This window comes from Loa loa, assembly GCF_000183805.2.
Source record: "Loa loa unplaced genomic scaffold supercont3.123, whole genome shotgun sequence".
Taxonomy (NCBI): domain Eukaryota; kingdom Metazoa; phylum Nematoda; class Chromadorea; order Rhabditida; family Onchocercidae; genus Loa; species Loa loa.
The window spans coordinates 65,817-88,594 of NW_018108303.1; the positions used below are offsets into that span (position 1 = coordinate 65,817).

The 22,778-nt window shown below is 34.2% G+C and overlaps 5 protein-coding genes across 5 annotated transcripts in view; 1 reads left to right on the plus strand and 4 right to left on the minus strand.

The window, feature by feature from the left end:
* Positions 1–3,412, plus strand: part of LOAG_17749 (TBCK protein kinase) — a gene marked incomplete at both ends in the record, with an annotated part of 6,418 nt that extends 3,006 nt beyond the window's left edge. The window contains 11 exons of the mRNA XM_020450409.1: positions 306–455; positions 532–626; positions 725–838; positions 942–1,169; positions 1,503–1,650; positions 1,790–1,873; positions 1,944–2,095; positions 2,344–2,476; positions 2,546–2,777; positions 2,870–3,023; positions 3,308–3,412. Of these exons, the coding sequence (XP_020305914.1) occupies positions 306–455; positions 532–626; positions 725–838; positions 942–1,169; positions 1,503–1,650; positions 1,790–1,873; positions 1,944–2,095; positions 2,344–2,476; positions 2,546–2,777; positions 2,870–3,023; positions 3,308–3,412 (1,595 nt within the window). The remainder of the gene's footprint in view (positions 1–305; positions 456–531; positions 627–724; positions 839–941; positions 1,170–1,502; positions 1,651–1,789; positions 1,874–1,943; positions 2,096–2,343; positions 2,477–2,545; positions 2,778–2,869; positions 3,024–3,307) is intronic.
* Positions 3,413–7,628: 4,216 nt separating this feature from the next.
* Positions 7,629–10,513, minus strand: LOAG_04779 (LPR-4 protein; the record flags this gene model as incomplete). The annotated part of the gene is made up of 7 exons (XM_003140316.1): positions 7,629–7,726; positions 7,997–8,155; positions 8,611–8,778; positions 9,047–9,095; positions 9,167–9,340; positions 9,571–9,873; positions 10,262–10,513. 7 exons carry the CDS (start codon positions 10,511–10,513, stop codon positions 7,629–7,631), a joined length of 1,203 nt encoding a protein of 400 aa, XP_003140364.1.
* A 2,281-nt stretch (positions 10,514–12,794) lies between these two features.
* LOAG_04780 (hypothetical protein) lies at positions 12,795–15,943 on the minus strand (the record flags this gene model as incomplete). Its single annotated transcript, XM_003140317.1, has 8 exons — positions 12,795–12,932; positions 13,335–13,453; positions 13,594–13,816; positions 14,047–14,241; positions 14,554–14,772; positions 14,907–15,038; positions 15,229–15,384; positions 15,569–15,943. The coding sequence occupies 8 exons, from the start codon at positions 15,941–15,943 to the stop codon at positions 12,795–12,797; spliced, it is 1,557 nt and encodes a 518-aa protein (XP_003140365.1).
* A 1,004-nt stretch (positions 15,944–16,947) lies between these two features.
* On the minus strand, positions 16,948–19,262 carry LOAG_04781 (hypothetical protein; the record flags this gene model as incomplete). The annotated part of the gene is made up of 6 exons (XM_003140318.1): positions 16,948–17,107; positions 17,756–17,889; positions 18,027–18,169; positions 18,286–18,447; positions 18,690–18,753; positions 19,152–19,262. The coding sequence occupies 6 exons, from the start codon at positions 19,260–19,262 to the stop codon at positions 16,948–16,950; spliced, it is 774 nt and encodes a 257-aa protein (XP_003140366.1).
* Positions 19,263–21,601: 2,339 nt separating this feature from the next.
* The window catches only part of LOAG_17750 (hypothetical protein), a 4,264-nt gene continuing 3,087 nt past the window's right edge, over positions 21,602–22,778 (minus strand). Inside the window, exon 8 of the mRNA XM_020450410.1 lies at positions 21,602–22,064. Coding sequence (XP_020305915.1) covers positions 21,778–22,064 — 287 coding nt within the window. The 3' untranslated portion in view covers positions 21,602–21,777. The remainder of the gene's footprint in view (positions 22,065–22,778) is intronic.

Below are 22,778 nucleotides of genomic sequence, written 5' to 3' on the forward strand. Positions count from 1 at the left end.
CAACGACCCACTGCGAAGGAATTACTGTCTGTAAGTGCTGCTAGGGCATTCAATTGTTCGTAAATTTACTGCTTATAAGAAATTGTAATCATAAACGTAACAAAAATTCACAGATAATCAACGATGCAACTAATAGTCACCCAAAAGTAAGCAAGGATTACAGTGTGTATGATGAAAACGATGAAAGCAGTCTGGGGGAAAGTGTTGAACATATGAGAGGTTTGTTCATTCATACATTATTCACGTCAGTATCTTTTAGAAATATATGTTATTATAAAATAAAATTTCCAAAAAATATTTTTCAGAGTCGCTAGAAATTGAAGAAACAGAAGCAATTCAAAATTTGCCAATTAACGAGGCCTTTTTTTATGGAAGTTATGTGGAAGCAGCATTGAGACTATTCTTATTAACCATGACATTATTAAAGCAAATCCACCTGTTCTTGCTTTACCACAGTTCGTCTTAACATTGTAATCTGCTGATAACATTTCTTTATTACTATTTTCATGTCTTTTACTCTTTTCAGTTTAGTTAATGGAGATTGCTTCATGTATGGTAATGCTCATATAAGGAAGTATCGATTCACTTCCGATATTTTTATTCTTCCATCAAATAATTTTCGCTACGTAAGTTTCGCAGAAGAATGACATTGGGAGAATGATTATGCTGCTTTCATCAAAAATTTGATTTTATTCGCTGCTATTTGCTGTAAGTAACATTTTAGCGGATGAAGTCCCTTGACAGAAACAAATTTCTCATGTCATTTGAAATGGAAGAAAAGACGCGGGAGTCCTATGGTTTATCTTTAATCGTGAAGGAAAAAGACATTGAATACCAGGTCTACATTCGCACCATTATTTGAATATCAATTCCAGACTTTGATGACCGAAATGTCTTTTTTTTTGAGGAATTTTCTCCATATTACGGATTACGGATTTCAGGGTCGGCGGATGCTTATTCTTCGTCGTTTACTTTCAAGCTATCCCTTCAAAAAGCCACTTTTATTTTGCGAATGTTGCCATGACATTCCTCCTCTTTATAGAGCTAATCTGTGGAGTGCACTATTGAATATATATTGGGATGTTGAAAAACGTTTTATAGCAATTGATACATTCTCACCCCATGCTTCTGACCGCCAATTATTAGTCGATATTCCTCGGTGTCACCAGGTTATGTTTCTAAGAAACAGTTACACAAAAGTATCTTTACTGTGAGGTTCCTCTACAAAAAAAAAGAAAAAAAAGGAAAAACTTTTTTGGTATCCGTCCACATATGCGGTCTGATTTTTCCACGAAAGTTTTCATATTTTTGTAAATAATACGATTTATGTTTAATTGGAGAAAGTGTCATATGGTTTTGTAATTTATCATTTTTTTTTTTAATTGTAATTATGACCACAATTTCTTCACCTTGTCTTTCACATCACCTACATTACACTTGATAGCACATATCATTATTACTATAACGACTTTTGAAATATAACAATTTAATGGCTTTTTCAGTATGACGATTTGATGGCTTCATCTACTGCGCATCGCAAGCTGAAACGTCTTTTGAAGGCATGGCTCCTTTCACATGAAAATTATGTTTATTGGCAAGGTTTGGACTCTCTAGCAGCACCATTTCTTGTTCTCAACTTCACTCATTTGGGTACCAGTTTACATTTGCAGAGTAGATTTGATGATGGCGATACTTATTTGTTAACAACAGTATGGTATTAAATGATTTAAGTTGAACAGTTCTGTATTTTATCCTAATCAAATAATATGCTGAGTTACGTGACTTTCAGCTAGTGCGTATTCCTGTTTGGAATCGTTCATCAGCCTGTATTTGCATGATTTTTTCCTGCGAGACAACTCATCTGTTGTACAGGGTTAGAATGAATTTACGTTTGTCATTATTGAACAACATATGCTGTGATTTTTGATCGATTTCATTTGTAGAATATTTGGCAGTTTTTTTTCATCTTTTGGCATTCATGGATGCTGCGTTATATACACATCTTTCCGCTATGGATTTCCGTCCTGAGTTATTCGCTATTCCATGGTTTCTGACCTGTTTCGCCCATGTATTACCTCTTCACAAATTATTCTATGTACAGTTTTTTATTGGATGTGTTTTTTATTGCAATAATTCCGATTTCTGTATGCAGTGCTTTGCATAACAGACTGCAATAAATCTCAAGTTAAACGAATATGGTCCTTGAGTGAGTGTAGTATTGGTAGTTAAATGAGTATGCGTTCAAATTTTATTTACAGCTTACTCAAATCTTATTTGCAGCTTATTGGATGAAAGTTGTTTTCATTATACACTAATAACTTAATTTTGCTCCATTTTTTTTAGATTTGGGATGTCTTATTATTATCGGATTCATCTTTTCCATTATTTGTCGGACTTGCAATTATGGAACAGTTACGGGCTGAACTTATTACTGCACATTTCAACGATGCAATTCTACTTTTTTCAGACCTTCCAGGTTTGTTTTATCTTAAATTATGAAACAGTTATTGCTGCATCTCTAATTTTCATTCACCTTTATTACCAGATCTTAACATGGAACGTTTGGTGCAGTGTTCACTGAATTACTACAATAATGTGCCAGCATCATGCACCTTCAGACAATATGCATCCAAACATATACGAGAGGAGTATGCAATGACGCATTATACTATAACTGAGTTGGACGAATTTTGTTGTCCACGAATATCAGCTACTGATGTTATTCGTCTCACTGAACATTCTTTACTACTTGTTGTCGATGTCCGTCCTCAGTACGAGTAAGTCCATATGTTTGGTATATTTTTTTCTCACAGTGATGTTCTGAGGCCTTCACTGTGTGTTTATGATGTAAATGTCTTGAAACTTTCAGGTATTCTCGCGGTGCCATTGTGGGCAGTGTAAATTTGCCTCCGTATGGTGAGGAGGATACGTTGGATACCATTAAAACAGCATTAATAAATGCACAGTCTGCAGAACATGTCGTCGTTATCGTTGATAACGAACATTTACGGAGGGCTAAAAAGGTTGTATATATTCTTTGTGATTTGTTGTATTACCGGTCTTTCAAAATATACGGAAAGCTAAAAAGGCTAAAATTTACTGCTAATAGTATATATATATATATATATCTTTAGTCGTTGACACGTTTCCAGTTAGATCACCAAGCATTTCTTTTGTTAATATATAAGAAACTTCCAAATGGCCACAGAGAACATATACGATGGTCATATCGACCTATGCTCAGCAACCACTGGTGGTTTCACCCGTCACAAGATTTAAATAAAACTAATGTATGAGCTGTTTGCAGATATCAAAGTTATGCGTGCTGGAAGGATACAATCGCGTGTGTGTTTTGGATGGTGGTGTTCAGAAAGTTCGCTCTATGCACGATATCTTTTGCATACCTGCTTGAGAACTGAATGATTTCTAAAATATGAACATCGATTTGGTTAAGAATAGTAATGATTAAAGGAGTTTTTAGAGTATGATATCTGAGGTGTTACATGTGTTTAGTTCAACAGTGTTGTTGTTATTGTGCTTGGAAACTTTCCCCCTTATTATCAACAAATCCATGTATGGGGATATTCCTTGCATAAGTTGTTATACCGTTTCAACCAAACTATCGTCTTTTTTTATTAGACTCATCTTTGCGTTTTCAGACTTCCTAGACTTATTGGTTTTGTTCATTTCGTTGCGAAAAGTGGTAAGTTAAGTGTTTGTAGAAATCAAGCGAATTTTGGTCTCTTCTGGATGGCAAGTCCCGTATATTATCTCAAAAGGCTGACTTTTTCTAAATCTGCCGAAATCTGTCAATTGGATTGATTATATGCGAAATCTGTATCAGTCAGAGGGCTTTCAGTAAATTTATAAACCAGTAAGTGATTAAGTTCCATGATGTCAATATACCTTCCACCACTGATGTTCAAGATGTTTGTCCGGTTTTTGGGACTTTTGTTTGATTAATGTAGCAAAAAATACCTGAAACTGATGGAAGGACCGAGTTATCTGGATTGTGTAATCCGGATACCTTATATATATGAGCAACATGAATGACCATTAATGACCATTACAAGCGGTTCCTGTGCAACAATATAATGTTGTTTGCCATTAAACACTCATCAAAATTATAAGAATTGTAAGGACATGTTTAGTTGGAGTTGTAGTGGTTAATGTGGTAAGTTTATTCAGTCCTTAAATGGCGTTCTAAATTCTGCAAAGTGTGATTTCCAAAATTTTATGTGTTGGATTAAGGAGGGGTCAAAGTGAATTTCGGAAGATAGAGACTGGTATTTAATCCCTGGTTCTCAGCTGTTGTGGAGTGAAAGCTGTCCACACGTTAGCCTTTGCCGTTGAGAATAGGAAATCAGTTATCAGCTTTGTTAAATGGGTGACGTTTGAATAGTATCTATTATCATTTATCAAGGTACTAATGCAACAAATGATTCGTCCTGTTGCTTTGCTGATTTGCTCCCTAAGAAGTGCGCAAAAACAAAATTTCCAAGAAATCGTTGAATCCGACTTCAGGTTCATGCGATAGCCGTTGATCGTTAAGAAGGATCTGAAAGGAATTTTAGATTACAAGCTATCGCTCAGTTGCATTGTATTGTTTGTTCTGTGCATTAGTGGTATATATGGAAAGGGAAAGGACGAATCTTAAACAAAATGTGATCTTCATCTTCCAATTTTTATAATTAGTCCGTTTAGATTTATCAATATTTCTTTAACGCTCATCCAAATCTGGTTTTTGATTCCTTATTTTTTGTTAAGCGTTACCCCTTCTGTTTTAGAACCATCACCAGTTAACATGTAGAATATTGCACGAATTTTAGGGCATTATAATATGCCTACTAACAATCAGAAAACAAGTACTGATTTTTTTAAGTATTGATACGTGTGGCTCAATTTCCGGTCTGCTAGTAAAATCTAACAATTGAATATGTTGTTGCTGTTCTAATGTTGTTTATGAACATTCACGCTAACCCCAGTGAACTAATGTGTTAAAAATGAATAATGTGAAAGACTTTGCTGTTATCCAGGATTCGTTTGAAAGTTCTAGCATAATAAGCCTAGCAAAAGCAATGTTATAAAACCGCTTTTTGTATATAAATTTGATGAATGATGTGTGCCATCAGTCGAAGGGTTTTTTGCGAAAATAGTACATAATGTATGATAATATTTCCTAATTAGTGGCAAGGACTGTTTTGGAATTTCAGAAATGCGAAGACATCTTTTTGGTATACTTATTATGCATTAAAGAGTTAAGATTTCTGCAGTTGGAATTAATCCTATGCAATTTTGCTTAGAATTACAGGAAGGAAGATGGCGAAAATAGGTTTAAGGAAAGATGGAGCAATAAAGTTCATTTATGCGCGAAATTCTATCCTATTCGAAATACAAGCAGGATTTTTTTCTGGATTTTTACTAGTTATTGATTATTTATCAATAATCCTTCTTTCGTTCTGTTGACACCACAATTACTGGTCGTTTTCGAATAGCTGAACCGGATAAACTCAATACACTTTGTAGATGACGCTACAGCGAAACGTTAGATAATCGGTAGCAAAGGTGACCAAGATAGGTCGATAAAGCATTTATACAGGGAGTATTGGTGTACACCATCGTCAGCAATGCCAATTACAAATGACTGAAAAGTTATGACGAGCTTTTCAATGTTTTAAATCCGGGAACCATCGTTTTTAGCACTCTTCTACTACGTTATGAAAGTTTCGGCGATATAAAGATTCGGTTTTCTTCTCTTATCCACATTTCTAGCAATCTTTCGTCGTCTTAGTTCCAGCTGAAAGTTTAATGCTTCATTTAAAATTGAGTAAATCCATTTCATAAATTGTGGAGTATTTTAATGCTTACTTGAATGAATTAGATTATCTTAAATACAGGTGAATATATTGCAGCACATTGTTATACAGGTGAATATATTGCAGCACATTGTTTGCTTTTCTTTTGCTCTGGTGTTCTTGACACTAACATATCGGAGCGCATTAGATCAATGGTTCAGTTCTTCAAGACAACAAAATTATCGTATTAGCTGTACAATTCATATTTGTCGGTTCATAACAGGATATTTTAGGTACGGGTTACATATGTAAGAAATAAATACTGCAGTGGATTTAAAGCAGTCATTCATAATTTGTGTGCACATGATTTATTACACGTCGTTGATTCAGTGGATCGAAATGGCAAAATTTATGGGACAGAAACTGTTTTCTAACTGCTGGTTCTATGAACCAAACGGACATTTCAACAAATTTTAAAGAATTTTTTTAGTTTTCAATGATTCAGCTCTTCATGACAACTTTGAACCTATTTGGAGTTGTAAACACCAAAAACGCGTCGGTGGATTAATTCAAATCGATGTTAATATGACAAAGCGAGGAACAAAAAAAATTCCATCTACTGACTAGGAAAAATATTCAAAAATATGTCAAAGTAATATTAATTCGAACTAGTTTATTCGTATTGATTTTCTAGACTTCTTTGCAGATTTGTGAAAAACAGTGCCCTCAGATAAAATATCGGAATTCACACATGCAGCGAACGACAAGTTTCCCGTTATTTGGAACAGTGGAAGATAAGAATGAATTGAATAACAAAGTGACCAACGAAGGTAATATTTCAAGGTAATAACATAATATTTCAAAGAATGTCTCTTCAGAGAAAACAACATTCAAGCTCCCCATAATTTCAGCTATTTCATGACAAAAATGTTTGTTACTCTTTTCTTTAAATGTTTTCTGACTCACTTTCTTTCCCTCTTGCTTTGACGACTTCTCCATATTTTAATCTCACAGTTATAATAATTCAACACAGGAACAACTTGTGGATGTGAAATGTTTGAACGACAGTTTATCGACTACCTTTGACATCTTGATGCCTACAATGTGCCTCGTCCTTCACGCTTCTTGATGTTTAATGCCAAAAACCGGGACAATGTCAAATTACTTAATTAAACATATAAACTTTTGGTACCAAAATCAGAAAATGAGAAACAAGAAAAAGATGAACAACATGAAATGTGGGCATAGGAAGAAGATTAGCAACCATGCCACTAAAGAAAAGAACGGTTGAAATCAAGGAAATCATTGCTTATGAAGAGCTCTAATTTTATTTTGATCGAAGCAGTAGCTGATTCACGACACACTCAGTGCGGCTGCTGATAACTTCAGTTCTTTATTCTTTTTTTCCTTGTTTTGAATTGAATTTGGGATAAAATCATTGCAGTTTCATTATACCGACAAATGCCAATTAAAGTTCTTACAGTGTTACTTCTTGACACTTTTTTTCTGGAAATCAAATTCTTTCTCATATGAAATCACCAACTGATTAAACAAATCAGACTAGTCGAATACCCTATGTCTCCGTTAGACTATCGGATTTCTTCCGTTTTACTCCGTTTTTAAAACGTTTGGACGTCAGCTTCCTAATTGACTTCTTAATGATGAGACAGCGAAAAATCATTTATACAGTAGAAAAGAGTTTGTCGCGAAATTTATTATTCATATTGATTTTCACTGCAATTTATGTAGTCACATATCTATTGTCAATGGAATAACAATATAATTTAGGATACAAATACGTCATTACAGCTAATGAAACGGAAAAAATAATAGTTAACGCCCTGCCCCAGAAAATGTTGGCGTATACTGACACTGGCTGTAATCCACGGGAGAGATCATGTTGAAAGCTTTTGTCATCACGTTTATGTAATCTGAAAAGTACTTAGTAATTTGAAATTTAAAAACCTCATTAATTTAAATTTAATGAGATTCGAATCCAAAAAAGCTAACTAAAAATGGTGTAAATTTCTATAGATCAGCAATTTGTCAAATTTACTTGACAGTCTTAATTGTCTATTTCCTGTGCTATCCGTTTTGTAAAGTTACAATTCACTTATTTGAAAAAATGTATTTCCAACACTCCGAAGTTTTTTAAATTTCTGTTATCGATCAATAATTTGCTTTCAAAGCAAATGGCTTACTATTATCTTCCAAAAATTGCAATACATTTCGCATATGCTCGCTACGGAATCTTTCTGGATCTCGGGCAATAACAAATACAGGAAATCTGACCCAGTTTGATACAATCACATAATCATATTGATTGTATTCATTTAGTGGGCCCTTTTTTATCACCCAAACTGCAATGTCAAAGTTTTACTAGGTTTTAATTCATGAAACGTAATGATGTCCTTCATAGATGAGACCTGCGTTATATAGACTGTCTGTTCTTTATAAATCTGAAAATATATGGATTCTGAAAGGAAGGCCTAGATTTTTGTGGTTTTCTCTTGAATTTTTCCATAATTAAAACTTTTCAAAGTGTTTGGAATATCGATTGGATTGCTATTTGGTCACATGATGTCAAATTTAACTTTCATTTCAAGATGGCAAGCAATAAAACAAGCTCTTTGAATAATCAGGAAGTCAAGTTTGAATGTTGGACTTAACCTACATCTCGCTCTAATTTAAATCGGGTAACGTGCACTGTCCAAACATTTTGAATTTAAGGGACGAGCATAGCCTAGCATATTACAGCACTATTGCTCATGCACGTATTTTTTTTAACTACATTATAAATCGATCAGTTGATTACATGGTTCCGAATCCGGTGAATTGCTATTGTGTAGAACGAATTGCCCAGTATCGCCTGACTTGAATCCATAACCAAGTGAGAAACGTGGTGGACCATTAGCATTTCCTTCACGATAAAACTTCAGGATTGTAAATGTTGCACTATATGTGTTGTTCGTCAGCGCGCCAACTATAAAAGATTGATTCTGAGTTTTAGTAAAACTTCAAAACTGTTTAGGCTGATCATTCTTGAAATGATTTCGCATTTATTTTTTAGTATAAATGAATTGGCCCACTATTTTTTTAGTTCGTACTAACTGAAAGAACCCTATATTATACTGTGAAATTTATTTTAGGACGATAAAGAGAGTAGAATTTCCAGTAACCAAAGATTATTGTAATATCGTTATCAGTAGGAATAAAATTTATAATTGATAACTAAAACAAACAAAACATACAATGCGACACTGTGCATGCTTCACGGATAACATGAGGACTGTTGATTACCTAAAATTTGAATTAGATGAAAGTAATACTTATGAAAATTGTATAGCTGATCAAAAGTGGCAAACGCATACTTGAAACCAACGACCCATCATGCGAGCGACATCGACATTTTCAGCTGCCGGATGAACAGCTCGAAAGACATCTTTTGCCAAATTTTTGGCGTAGCCTTTTGGCACTAATCGGCTGATTGATGAACCCAAAAGAGTATTGGTTGGTGGAATCATTTGTGGAAATAACTGACTTATCTGAACAAAATAAGGGTACTTTTCAAGAATAAAAGTAAGGATAGGAATTGTTCTCCAGCAATAAAACTTAATACTTGCTTTGTGGTTAGAACTCTTCTATTATGTGGTCAAATATGATCATGAAAAAAATTTGTGCATGGACATTCTGAATATCTAATTCTGTCACGAATTAAATTGCAAAAAATTTTATTCTCGAAATAATTCTGAAATCGAAAAAGAAAAAGACAGACCAGATAGTTGAAATTGCTAAGACCAGGAATAGTGTTCACTCCTGGTATAGCTGGCACATCCTGTGGTCCAGGAAAAGCTGGTACTGGTATTGGAGCTAAACCAGGAATTTGTCCACTGGCAATACCTTGTAAATCGATACGGTTCTCATTTGCTTCCGCTATCACAGAATTTATATCATCATTTTGAAAGAAGCTAGTTGTTATCATTGGCTTATACCTTCGACCATTGAAATCAGATGATAGTCCTAACTGATTCAAAACGCTGTCCGCTATTTCACTTATTTTTGCTAGGGCGATTTTGTCCTGTAAAGTATAACTTATTGAATAGGTAGGATACCAATTTTCACGAATTAATTTTACAATTCCCCACCTTAATATCATTCTTGCATTATTACTTGGGCATATGCAAAAGTACAACTCATTTGGAAATTCGATGATGTAATCGCGGAGCCGTAGGAACATCATTTTATCTAAATCATAGCAATGTAGGATAACTAAGGAAGATCATCACAGTACTGTTGGTATCCCCTGACTTTCCACTCCAAAAAATTTTACGCTACTTATGTCGTTGTATTATAGCTATAGAATAATAACTTAATTAACCGATATTCAATCATATCAACTAAAAATGCGAAATCTATTCTGATAAGTACAATTATCATCATGCCATTATTAAGTTTAATAAACCAACCTGTTTAGTGAGTGCAATATTTTTGCCAAATGACTGCGATGTAGAATTATTTTGTTTGGTATTTCGAAAAAATTTCAAAGATGGTCTTAATAAGCGTGAGCCTGCTGTATTAGCTGGAGAAGGCTGTTGTTGGGGATCGTCATGGATGAGTTGTGAGTAAGACAGGGGTAAGTTTATCCACGAAATGAAGCTAAAGATTAAAATACAAATAGTACCGGCTGTGGAAGAACGACCTAAAGAAGAAGCAGTCATTTGGCTCACCAATGTTTGAAATGTTTTGAATTAGGTCACTGGTACATAATCACCAGTCTGTGTCTTTCTCTTCTTACACCAACACACACTATTACGCCCTCCAAAAGAGGGTTATTTTGGGGTCTATGTCCCTTTTTCACCTCCTCTTCTTGCCTTTTCATTTCAACCATTAAAAGAGCTCAACGTCCACATATTTCAGTGTTCTTTTTTCTAGCGGTTCTTCATTTTCAAGGATTTACCAATTTGCCATCATTTTAACACTTTATTTAGCTCAAAAGTACTGTTACTTTTCCTCCACATCGCTGTAACCTCAAAAACTTCGCCTTTAGATAACTTCTAATAAGAGATGATGCGCAGTAGATGTACCGTACACCTTTGGTAAGTAGAATTTGGATTAGAAATGACCCATATGTTATTTCCCTTTTCCACAGATTTACTGCTTCATAGTTAATGTTAGTTTTTTTTGTCTTCATCAAATCAAGTCGAGCGGAAGTATGATATCTGACCATTTTCAGTTTATTCCGCAATTTCAGCAGAATGCGTAATTTCTTGGGAAAATATTGCAAAATATCTACAAGGGTATGGAAAAAAACAAAATGAATTAGACGAGAGACTTCGACATTTCTGCGAAAATTGTGAGATTATGACATTGACAAAATCACCGGCAATCTAAGTAATGGGTGGAAATGGAAATTTTGATCTCACTGAAAGGAATAGCTCTATGATTCATTCCTTCGATATCAGTACATAACCATCCTCCTGAGAACATAAACACTGTAAAATCCAGTTGCACAAATTACGCGTATCGTTATCTATTACCAGTTAAATGGCTACTAAGCGCTTTTTTCGCAATTGATTACATGAAAATAATAAGCAGCAGTTTGACGGAAAGAAAAGATGCAACTTGGGACTAAACGCTTTTCCCTCAAATGATGAAACTTTAGATAACAAATAACGAAGAGTGACTTTCCCTCCAGGAAACTTTAGGTCAAAAATGATGGATGGTGGACAATTTTTTACATATGCGCTGCAGTTTCTTTATAATTTCATTATTTCCGTTTTACTGAATTTCTGCCTTTGCTGAAGGAATTTTATCTGGATTTTCAAAACAGCTTTCCAAACTCATTGACATGAAAACTTTGGTTATCATCTCGCATCACTTCATTCCAGGAATTTACAAACTCATTATGATTGCATTACAACTACTATAATGATAAAAATAGTTAAGCGTTATTTGCATCATTTAGAGAATTAATTTAACGGTGTCATCAAGAGCAACCCTCAAGACTTCTGATTAATAAAGAAGAATGACGATTATGTATGATGTTTGTGCGAGAGATTGAAAATCAAGTTCCTAATCTTGTGATATAGAATTCTCACATTTATTGTTATTTAAACTTTTCTATTTAAATGAAAGCGCGTGTAATGTTTATATGATCTTTACACTTATTTATTTTTCTTAGACAGGGATGGATATAACAATCAAAACAGTAAAACATGGAGTTATACGCCAAAATTCAGAATTTACATTTTTTTTTTTTGCATCTTTACTGAATAAATGTATTACAACATAAAATAAGGAGTGGAGATTTATGTTAAAAGTTTTAATTCAGAGCACTATGTACAGTGTTAATGCACATATTTTCGGCCTGGTGAATTTGACAGTAAGGTTCAGGAAGAGATTCTCGAAACTTCGGAAAAGGAAGATATCCTTTATTGTAAAATAAAGGATACTTGCCAACAATTTGGAAATTGATTTTAATTACGGATTTCGAATGGCAAGCCATATAAATGATAAAGGAATACAGGTAGAGATATTCTGAACTGGCTGTATACGATTTGATTATCTATTTCGGTAGAGACAAAGAAAACCAGGTGTTTGGAAAGCACCACTGATGACAAATAAGAAATACCCGGCAGAAATATTTGGAAGTGCTAATTTGTCATCGTAAGTACAGTAATACAAAAAAAAAGAAAAAACCTAGTCGTGGTTTCAAATCGCAGTAAAGATTATTAATTTAACCAATTTGAAGCTCAAGAAGAATTTTAATTTTAATTTGATTAGAGAGAGAGATCGAATATTGCAGACATCCTCTAAATTATTTCATTGGACAACTACAAAGTCAGTAGCATTCTTAATCATTATTTCTGAGTGCGCTAATTTTCATGATCAAACAAAAACAAACCGAAAAAAAAGACAAAGATTGTTTAGATATCGTAGCAAAATTCTTAAACAGGTTTCTCGCTAAAATTTGTCATTTAAGATAACAATGAAAAAGCATTATCCATGAATGTTAAACAGACTCGGTGGAAATGTGCACACCGAATTATCCACTGGTGCAAAAATGTTCAACAAGCGAGAAAATCCATTGATTAATCCTTTCCGTTCAAGGATTTGATTCACAGTCGTTTCATAACGCTATAATGTAGAAATTATTAAGGTTCCAGAACTCTATAAATGAAGAATGCTTTAACATGAATGAAGTAAAATGATGGCAACATTTGAGAACGTGACTTTGTTCAAAACCTGAATTGTTACAGCTCACAATTTTATTTGCAAAATTAACGTAATTTCACTTTTTTGACTTTCCTAGTTGAACAATAAGCAACACGGCTGCTGTTTGTCTGGACTCATTCAATCAGTTGATTCAATATTTAAAAAAATTTTAATTAAAACTTTATGGATTAATAAATCCTGATCTTCCAAAACTGCCATGCTTCACTTTTGTTCGGCTATTACGAAGTATTCTGTAAGAGCATGTTTTTTTTTTTTCTTTTTAAAATATTGTTTCGAGACAATTCAAATATAAATATGAATGACCTGCTTGTAGACAACAGGATCACGAGCAAATACATATAATGGATAGTTGCAGTTCGTTGAAAGTATTGTGAAGCTGTATTGTCCGGCTTCATTTAATGGACCGGCGTGAATTATATGAACTAAAATTTCCATACAATTAAAAGAAATTGAGTTGCTTAATTTGCTACAGAAAACCAAATGGATTTTCAAAAGGTTTATTTCCATGTCTGATAGATAAGAAGACAACAGTAATAATTTTTTTTAAAATTTAAATAATTACCGCTGACATCATCTTGATAACTAGTCGTACGATAAATTAATTCTCCAGCTTGTTTAACAATTGCATAGCCAGAGCTGATCCGTGGCTTAACATATGGTGTACCATCTGTAGTGTATTCAAACACTTCAAATATCGTTCCAACTCCGCCATCATTTACATCTGCTAACTTTTTATATGCAACCATACTGCACGGTCCCGTTGCCAATGGCGGACTATACATGACCTAAAGGCGTCAAAAAACTTTTCAATGTTCGAATTTCTAGCATAAAATATTCGAATCCTACAGAAAAAAAAAAAAAACTGTTAATTTTGGAGCAGAGGTCAGTTTCCTTCCCATCTAAAAATCTCTCAAAATTTTTTTACTAATCCAAACTAAAGCTAAAGATAGGATGATGAGAACTCGCTCGGAATCCACATTGTTTCTGTTCGCCTACAACTTTAGCTCTAACTAACCTGATACCATTGACCCATAAATGCATCTACATCAAATTCTTCAATGGGAATCGGTTTTGGATTACAGAGTGGAGACGACGGTTGAGTTATTAGGTTTTGAATCATTTCCAAATTTTCACCGATCACAGCTTGCTGTGCAGGGGTAAGCGTCAGTGATTTTAACTTGGTCTCAGGATTTTCGTCACTTTGATTCGTCTGCAACTTTCCTTGCATAAAATGAATCCACGGATACATTATTTTAAAAAATTGATAAAAAACAATTTTAAGCATTGTCATACTAGTATGTTCCAAAACTTGAAATGACCTGAGATTTTTGATTCTTTCTTCTTCAGTTGTTATGAAAGTTCCGTAAAAATTAACGCAAAAATNTTTATTTATGATGCGTACTTTAGCAATTGAAGATATATTAAAAATATCAAGACATATAATAAATTACCAACAATTTCAAGTAAATTTTCTGAGAAATGAATTTTTTTAAGTAAGCTCCACAGAGCCATAACTAATCACCTGAACAGATCCACTAGTGAGTGCTTTGTAGAGAACATCAGCAATCATGTTTTTAGCCGGAATCGGGCTGTTCTCACCCCCAATCAAATTACCAACTGCTTTCGTTAAAATCCGTGTGTCAGGTTCAAACTTACTTTTTTTGCTGTTCAAACCGATTAAATTGACTATTGTACCGATTAGACCACCCGACGATGAAGAGTCGTCCGTTAGTGCACCGTACTTCAATGAGGCTTATAAGTTGAAAACTTTCGAGCAGTAAAATTAAGTTCATTAACTTTCAAGGATTTTAAAATCATTCAATAAGCGTAAAAATTTCCAAAGGACCAGAAGAAATGACAATTTTCTACACAAACTTCTGCATTTTCGATGCCTTCGTCATTACTTTCTTTGTTGGAGAGTGAAGCAAGACGGATCTCATTCTCGTTAGGCCCAAAACCTCCATCAGGAACCTCGGGTTGTGATTCAATCTTTGGTATTAGTGGCATCTGACGCAATCATCATTTTTTGAGTCATCTGATTTCAAATTCGACAATTCAATCTTTTTTTCCGAATTTAATTCCTTATTTACGCATCAGTATTTAGCTTACTTTCATCTTTTTGCTTTCTTTGCAATAATTTTGCTTCTAGAATAAACGAAAAAAAAATATTGATACAGGCACAACTGTAACTTGGTACCTGCTCTGTAGCTATCTGTCGTAAATGAGGACGTATTAGTTCAACCGGTGGTCTAGCTAAATCAGGAAAAACATTGGGTATACCGCTTATAGATGAATACATATTATCACCTGATCCTTCAATTTCTTCATCCGCTGTCTCTCTCGGTTGCATTCCCTGCGATTACAGCAGTTAGCTTCATTTGAATATAATGTGAGAAAATCAAAAATCTAAAATCGCTAAATTCTGCAAAAGCCAGCTTATGAAACTGCTAAAGTATTTTGAATTTTATGTGAAGCCGATCAAAAATGAATATAAAATAAACCAATGTACGAACGACACAAATGGGATTTCCACATACCGGGTGTTTGCGGACATTTGAAAATGATGCAATGGGGCTACCGCTGTTAGCAACCGAGAAACCTTGGTTAAAACCAGGTGGTAGTTGTTGAGAGAATCCTGCTGGCGCACTGAGAAACTGTTCCAGGGAACGTTCAACCTCATTCAGTGCGGCATTATTATTTTCTGAGTTGTCTCGTGCAGGACGACCAATTTCGTAACTTTTTGGTGGGAAAAAGCCACCTGGTCTTGGACCAATAACACTTTCAACAAGGCCACGTGCATGGTCTTCCAGCTCGAAATATTTCTTGTATTCGGGTGGCACAGTTGGTTTTGCTGCATAACGCGGAGCTTGCGGTAGCGCAAATACATCAAGTTGGGTAGCAATTAGTGGCATCACATGGATCGTCAAAATTAAAAAAAAATATGTCACATCCATGTTTCTTCTCATGTATAAGTGATGATGCTTTCTCTACATCAACTGTAATGGTCTGTCGCCTGTCCCATCAACCTAAACAGCTTTTTTAATTTTGCAAATCGATATGAGTGTCGTTTGCAAATTCGAAGTCAAACACAAACGACTGCTTCTATGTGATCAGATGGACTAGTTCAAAAACATCAACAGTATTAGAATACTTCCTAAACTTGTAAAAATAGATATCATAAGTTAATCTCAAGTAGCCTAACCAAATGGCAGATTAAAGAAAACATTTGATGCCTAGCACCTTGAACTTTCTTCGGGATGTTAATATGTAGTTGTGTTCATATTGAAGTCCACACTGAATCACAACTGGTCGTGACGATATGTTGGGGATTAAGAAAGATACAATGAGATATTAATGAAAACTAAATCTTCGTAAATTTTTTTCGAAATTTCTTGATCTAAAAGTGGTAAATGAGCGACAGAGTAAACAAAACCGATGAAAACATAGATGAAAGTGCCGGAAGGAGGGGAAGACCCAGCAAGTGACCCCCAATCGGAAAATAAATGAAAAGAAGGAAACGCTGGACGGTAGCTGGAGTTGCCGCATATTTGTGCATCACTTCAAACTAGCACATTAGGTCATTGCCCTTTGGTGACACGTTTATCAAACACGGATAATACATCGACATCAATAGTTCGGTTAGTAATCCACACGACAGAGAAACCAGCAGACAGACAGGCGAACGGACGGACAACACACCCACACACAAAAAGACCGACAGTATTTGGGCCGATCTAAATGGAAATGTACTAAAGAGCTAGAAGATATGCCAAAGGCCGAAATATGTCAGAGGTGAACGGTGCAAGAGTACTCGCTTGGTGGTCCGACTGTAATAGCGATGTGTATATGTATGTATATGTATGTGTGTGGGTGTGCGTGTGGGTGTGGGTGTGAGGTTGTGTCAACATTAACAGGGTCAGTGCCCTTGCACTAGTTTCTGTAATGCCAGCTGCGGATTCTGAAGCATTTCACTAATTGGACTTCGGCCATCCGTTGCAAACGAGGAACCAAATAACCCGAATTTAGTCGCTGTTTCCAATTCGGTGTTTTTCGCTGCTTCCTGATTTTTCAAGACCCTATAAAGCAACTGGTCTTTTAGTCTAATTTTCAAAAAATTGTCTACTTATTTGTGGGCACAAATTTCCCGAGTAAAAATGGAAACGATGTTGCTCATTTTTCGAAATTTACCACGATTTCATGAACTGAAAGTTATTTTACGGACAAAATTATTTGCATAAATCTCTTAAAAGTGTAAAAAATAGCTTAAAGAAATAAAACTAGAATGCATTGTGCTTATTGCATATTTCATTATTTTAAACTATTAAATTAATGCCATGGGTTGAACAGTGGGGAGGCGGAAAGGAGTGAAGAAGAAAGGAAAGAAAAGTATAACTAACTTCATTTAATTTTCTCCTCTCAGTTGCTTCTCTCCTGTCATTTGTTTTTATTCCGTAAACCATTCAGGTGGAAAGAAAAGTTCCAGTAAGTATTAATAAACTGAGCAATACTGCGTTTGTGCTTGCTATTACTGACTCAACAATCATTTCGCGAGATGGAGCTTTGAACATCAGGAACATGCTTTTTTTTGTTAGCTCACCGATAAAATTTACAAAGGTAATAAAATTCCTAGTTGAACTTGAATGAATTATGATTTCCAGAACAGTCATCAAGGGTTCCCAAAGGGTTATTCTTTAAAAATGAATCATTTCGCTACTGAGACATACCGTCTTGCAAATACTTCTTTTTCCGATGGCCATTCACAATCGGCACCCTGATAAATAGGTCTTGGAGAATTCCAAAAAACTTTTCCACCGAATCCAGCATGCTCAAGAAATTTCACAACTTCTTCGTTATATTTCTGGAAATATAATTCGAAATTACAGAATAGTTTCATGTAGGTTTGAAAATTCAATTTACAGAAAATAATAAAGCAAATGCAAATGAGTATTACCTGATAAAATATCATATTATATTACCTGATGAATATCATATTACCTGATAAAATATCATTGGATGGCGGGCATACACGCTCAACGATAGCCTGTTTGCATCAGTTACAACCATATACTGATATAGTTCTTCATTTTCTTTTCCGTCTATAGTACTTGTATAATTTGGGCCGACGTTGATTATATTAACTAAAATTTTCAATAAACTTTAGTGCTGCCATTTTAGTAATGGAATATTGATATGCGATTGTGTAGTAATATTTAAATGTTTTTCAACTTAAATTTCAAAAGCAAATGTTGCTCACATTGTCGAGGATAAAAATATTCTTCAGTATACATCCAGTATTGTCCAACACCAACTTTATTCAGATCTCTTTTGTAAGTCTCAATTGGACCATTTTTTGTTATCACTCGATAAGCTTCTTCAATCGAAAACCCGTCCTCGCCCATTACCGAATTCGGCTTGACTGTAATTTTAAATAGGATTCAGTTGCTGTCAGTCACTTAAATAACAAGTAGTATGGATTAAGCGTAAAACTCTGCCTGGGCAGTAGCTAAAAACTTTTTTAAAGTATAATAGAGCAGAATAGTCTTCATTAAAAAAGCTTTGCTGATAATATACAATTAAGATCGAAGTGTTGGGCAATAAAATGTTGTAGAAATATCCGTTATCTTATCGTCATTAAATGAACAAATCGAAATGACTCACAATATGCAACTGGACAAAACATGTCTGTCCTGTACACATCAAAACTTATCGCTGCTTTGTATACCTGTAATATATATTCCTGAAAATTAAGCAGCAAGCGCAATAATTTCTACATACGTATTCTAAATTCAAATTGTAATTCAAAACATTAATCTGGTGGCGCGATTATTTTCATAATAAAATATTTGACGAGTAATTATAACAACATAATAATGTATCTGCAAAACTTCCTGCTCCTACCTACCATTTTACGTTATTGTAAGCTTTGTTATTTAGCTTAAAACTAATTAACTTACAAAATTAGATTTTAAAACCAAATTGTTATGACTTGATTTTGAAACCAAACTACTATAACAATTTACTAGATAATTACGTATACAACCACTGATACCAGTATATATGGTTTGTAGAAGCATAGCATCAAAGTGATGCATATGTTGATGCAAATATAACAATGATTACCTGATACCATCGACCCATGATCTGTGAAGATGGCACATCAATCGTTTCGACATTATTTTGCATCATATTACTTATACCACCAATGATGCCAGCTAAGGTGTTGATATCCATCTAAAAACTGCTAAATTATTTCGGAATTGACTGAATAACGACGACTCCCTTTTATTGTGATATTAAAAGTCCGCATTTCTCCTGTACTCAAATCGAATTTGCTTTACAGTTGTTCCAGTTCAGTGCTGCTAATAGCGTGTTACTACAAAGTAAATAAGTAGATTGAAAATGTGATTGCAGTAATAAAATGGTAGCAGTGAAAAAGAAATGTGTAATAATGATTAGTCGTTATTCATTGAGATGTGAAAAAATCGAGTAAATTTTTCACAAACAATCGTTTATATCATTTTATTAATTAATGCTAAGAGATCGTTACGTATTTTGAGCTCTAAAGCTTAAACCGTTCTAGTGGTGGTGATTTCTGGATGGTAATGGTCCAGCCTGGGTGGATGTCTAAATAACCATTTCAAGAAATATGAAAAAAATACATACTTACAAAAATTATTTAAGAAATTTTCAGCTCATACAATCTTGAAAAGCTGTAAATTGGCTTACCGGATTTTCACCAATGGTTTCCACATAGCTTACAGTAAGAATAGGTAACAAGAATATTGATATCATTGTATCAAAAGAAGTCAATTGCGGGTTGCTGTACGGTGAATTGAGCACCAATATTATGTAGTGTAGGGCTGTTCAATGGGTAAGGTTGTTGACCTACGAATTGAACTTTATTCATCTGCTCAGTGATCTGATTAGACCTTGAAATTTGTGATATTAAATCTAGGTTATTATTTCCTCCAACATTCCTTTTTACAAGAACCACTGATTTTTTTTAATGGGATACCACCCACGAAAAAAAAAATGTATAACATGCTCAATTATTCTAACACACCGTTATATTACAATTTTCGTTGTTTTTAGAGGCATACACTGAAACTGTGGCATTTTAGGTCCATTTTGCATTTGCGAAAAATTTTTTTTGTACACACACATATATACATAAATCTTTCATATGTATACCTTGGTCTGTATCATCAATTTGACAATTGTGGAAAAGACAACGTTTGATACGTGACTTCGTGTGCATATCTCGCCAATAAATATCAATGTTATTTTTTTTCAATATGAAAGAAAGTTTTATGTGGTGTCACCTATAAGATGATTGAGCCAATTCATTAGCTATTGCTTTTTACGAATTAACGATTACTAAATACGAAAAATCTCAGAGAAATGTTCAAAAAAAACTTGAGATGTGTTTGTTACAGAGAGAATCATCCTCAAATTTGAATTTATCCTTATTGTTGTTTAGCATGATGGTAAAACTTATATCATCCTTCGTTTTTAGATGGCATTTAACCTACCAATATAGTTCAACAGTACTCAAGTTTCAGTATTCTTTTTCAGGCATTTGGAAATTATCTTACAAAGTTAATTTCTCCACTGGTAAAAGAAACGATGGTTTTGAATAACTGCGTCAGTTTCATTTAATTGTAATCACTTAAACGTGTTTCTTCCATCTTTCGATGAATTTAATGGTGTGGAGGTTCATATCCGCTTTCTAGCACGTTCACTATCCTGATATTGATTGCATTTCAAGTAACAAGTTGTAGTGCATGTTGGGGATAGAGCAGTAGGATCTTTTTTTGTATTAGCAACGATGGTACAATGAGTTATAAGTACGTTTAGTGTAAATGGTCTAAAGTAGGCAAAATAAGTTTTGGAATATTTTAATCAGCAGTGAAATTCATATCACAAAACTTTTAGCAAGAAAAAGATTAGTTGTAATTCAATGAGAAACAAATTAAAAACATATCACATCAGTGGTTTGTCTGATTTATCACCAGTTTTTCACACTAATTACAGTTTGGTAAGCAATTGTCCTGCAAAAAAAATTTCGGACGAAAATTTCAGTCAACAACTCGAAATAAGTTTTAGCGAACTTCCAACCAAGCAGGTAGTCCTAACAGATAGTTGTAGTTTTAGCACACAGAAAACATAAGGCAAAACCAGATACAACTTAATTACTTTAACTGCTAAACAAAAGATGAACATTTTATTGGACATCGGTCAACTATTTAGTGAGCAGTATGTCGGCGGGCATAATTTAGCTATATCTGAGCCTTTTGACGAAACCATACGAAAATTACGCCAAACCTTTACTTGCTGGATAATTTTTGAATTTTTTTTTTTTCAGTTTTGATTCTTACTGTGATTGAAAGTGACAGCATCCTGGTTCATGTTTCTCTTGACAAAACAAATTTTGGTTAAAATTTCGAATCTGCATGGTGAAATTGGGATTAAAATAACGGAAGAATTATAAAGATTTTGTGAATGATGTAAATAAGGTCTGTTGATGTTCTGTTCAGTTGTTTTAGAATTTTCTTCAAAATTCAATATGTCTTCGTTAATAGAATCAACAACTTCGAACTTCGCTAGTAAAAGAATGTCACTATTATATTTCTAAAACATAATTTTGCTCGACCTTTCGAAGGATAGCTTAGAAGATGTATCTGCAAAGTAAACAAACCAAATAAAGCCAATAAAAATTAAACTTGTTATTGATAAGTAACAAAATTCAAGTCAGACGTCTACTAGGTCCAAATACTTCGAAAGTACTATCGGCATATTGACAGGAGCTATAGCTAGCTGGCTGTAGCATATTAAAAGCTCTAATGAAGCCATTAATAAAGCCTTGATCCTCTAACCACCGTAGCACTTCTTGTTCGTATTTCGCTTTAAATTTATCCGGATCTCGAACTAACACTGTTACGGGATATTTCACCCAATTTGACACAACTGTCCATTCATATTGCGGGTTACCAAATGGATCAGTTCCTTCTGGACCCAACTTGTAAATCCAAACTGCAAATATTATAATAAAACTTTTGCTATCTTTATCAAGTCATGCAAAGATTTTACTTGAAAAACAATTATAAACTTAGAAAATATTAGGAAAATACATTTGTTAAAATTAAAATTTAAACCCGAATTCTTAGAATAAGCTGTTATTCAATTGTTTTGAAAGCTGCATGATTTCGCCCTAGCACTAAATCGATTGGCTTTATTTTAGCTTTTAAAATCAACTATGTTTCATCTCGTTTCCAGGCGAAAAAAGAATTAGATATTTTGAAAATGCAACAGAATAAAATAAAAGAAATGAAATGGACTGAATCAGGATTTTAGCCTGATAAAGTATTAATATAATCATGATAAACGCGATTCGACGAACATGGTTGTGCATCAGGAGTTTCCGAGCTATGCAACTGCAGCATGGCATCCTTGTTACCTCCTCGAAATGCATAACCGATTGAGTAACGTACGGGACCGAATTCACTCCCCTCACGGTAGATTTTCAATGCCGTGAAAGTAGCCGTCCTATCATTCTTTGTTAAGCCACCATCTATATCAAAGTGATTATATTTCAAGCAAATCAGTTTAGCTTGGCGGCTATTTATTATGATTAATTATCGTCGATATAGTTTTTTGTTTCCCACACATTGATCAAAACGATCAAGAATAAACCGATTTGGTAAATTTTTGCTTTTTGCAGATCCGTAACATCAAAATAGCTTGGAC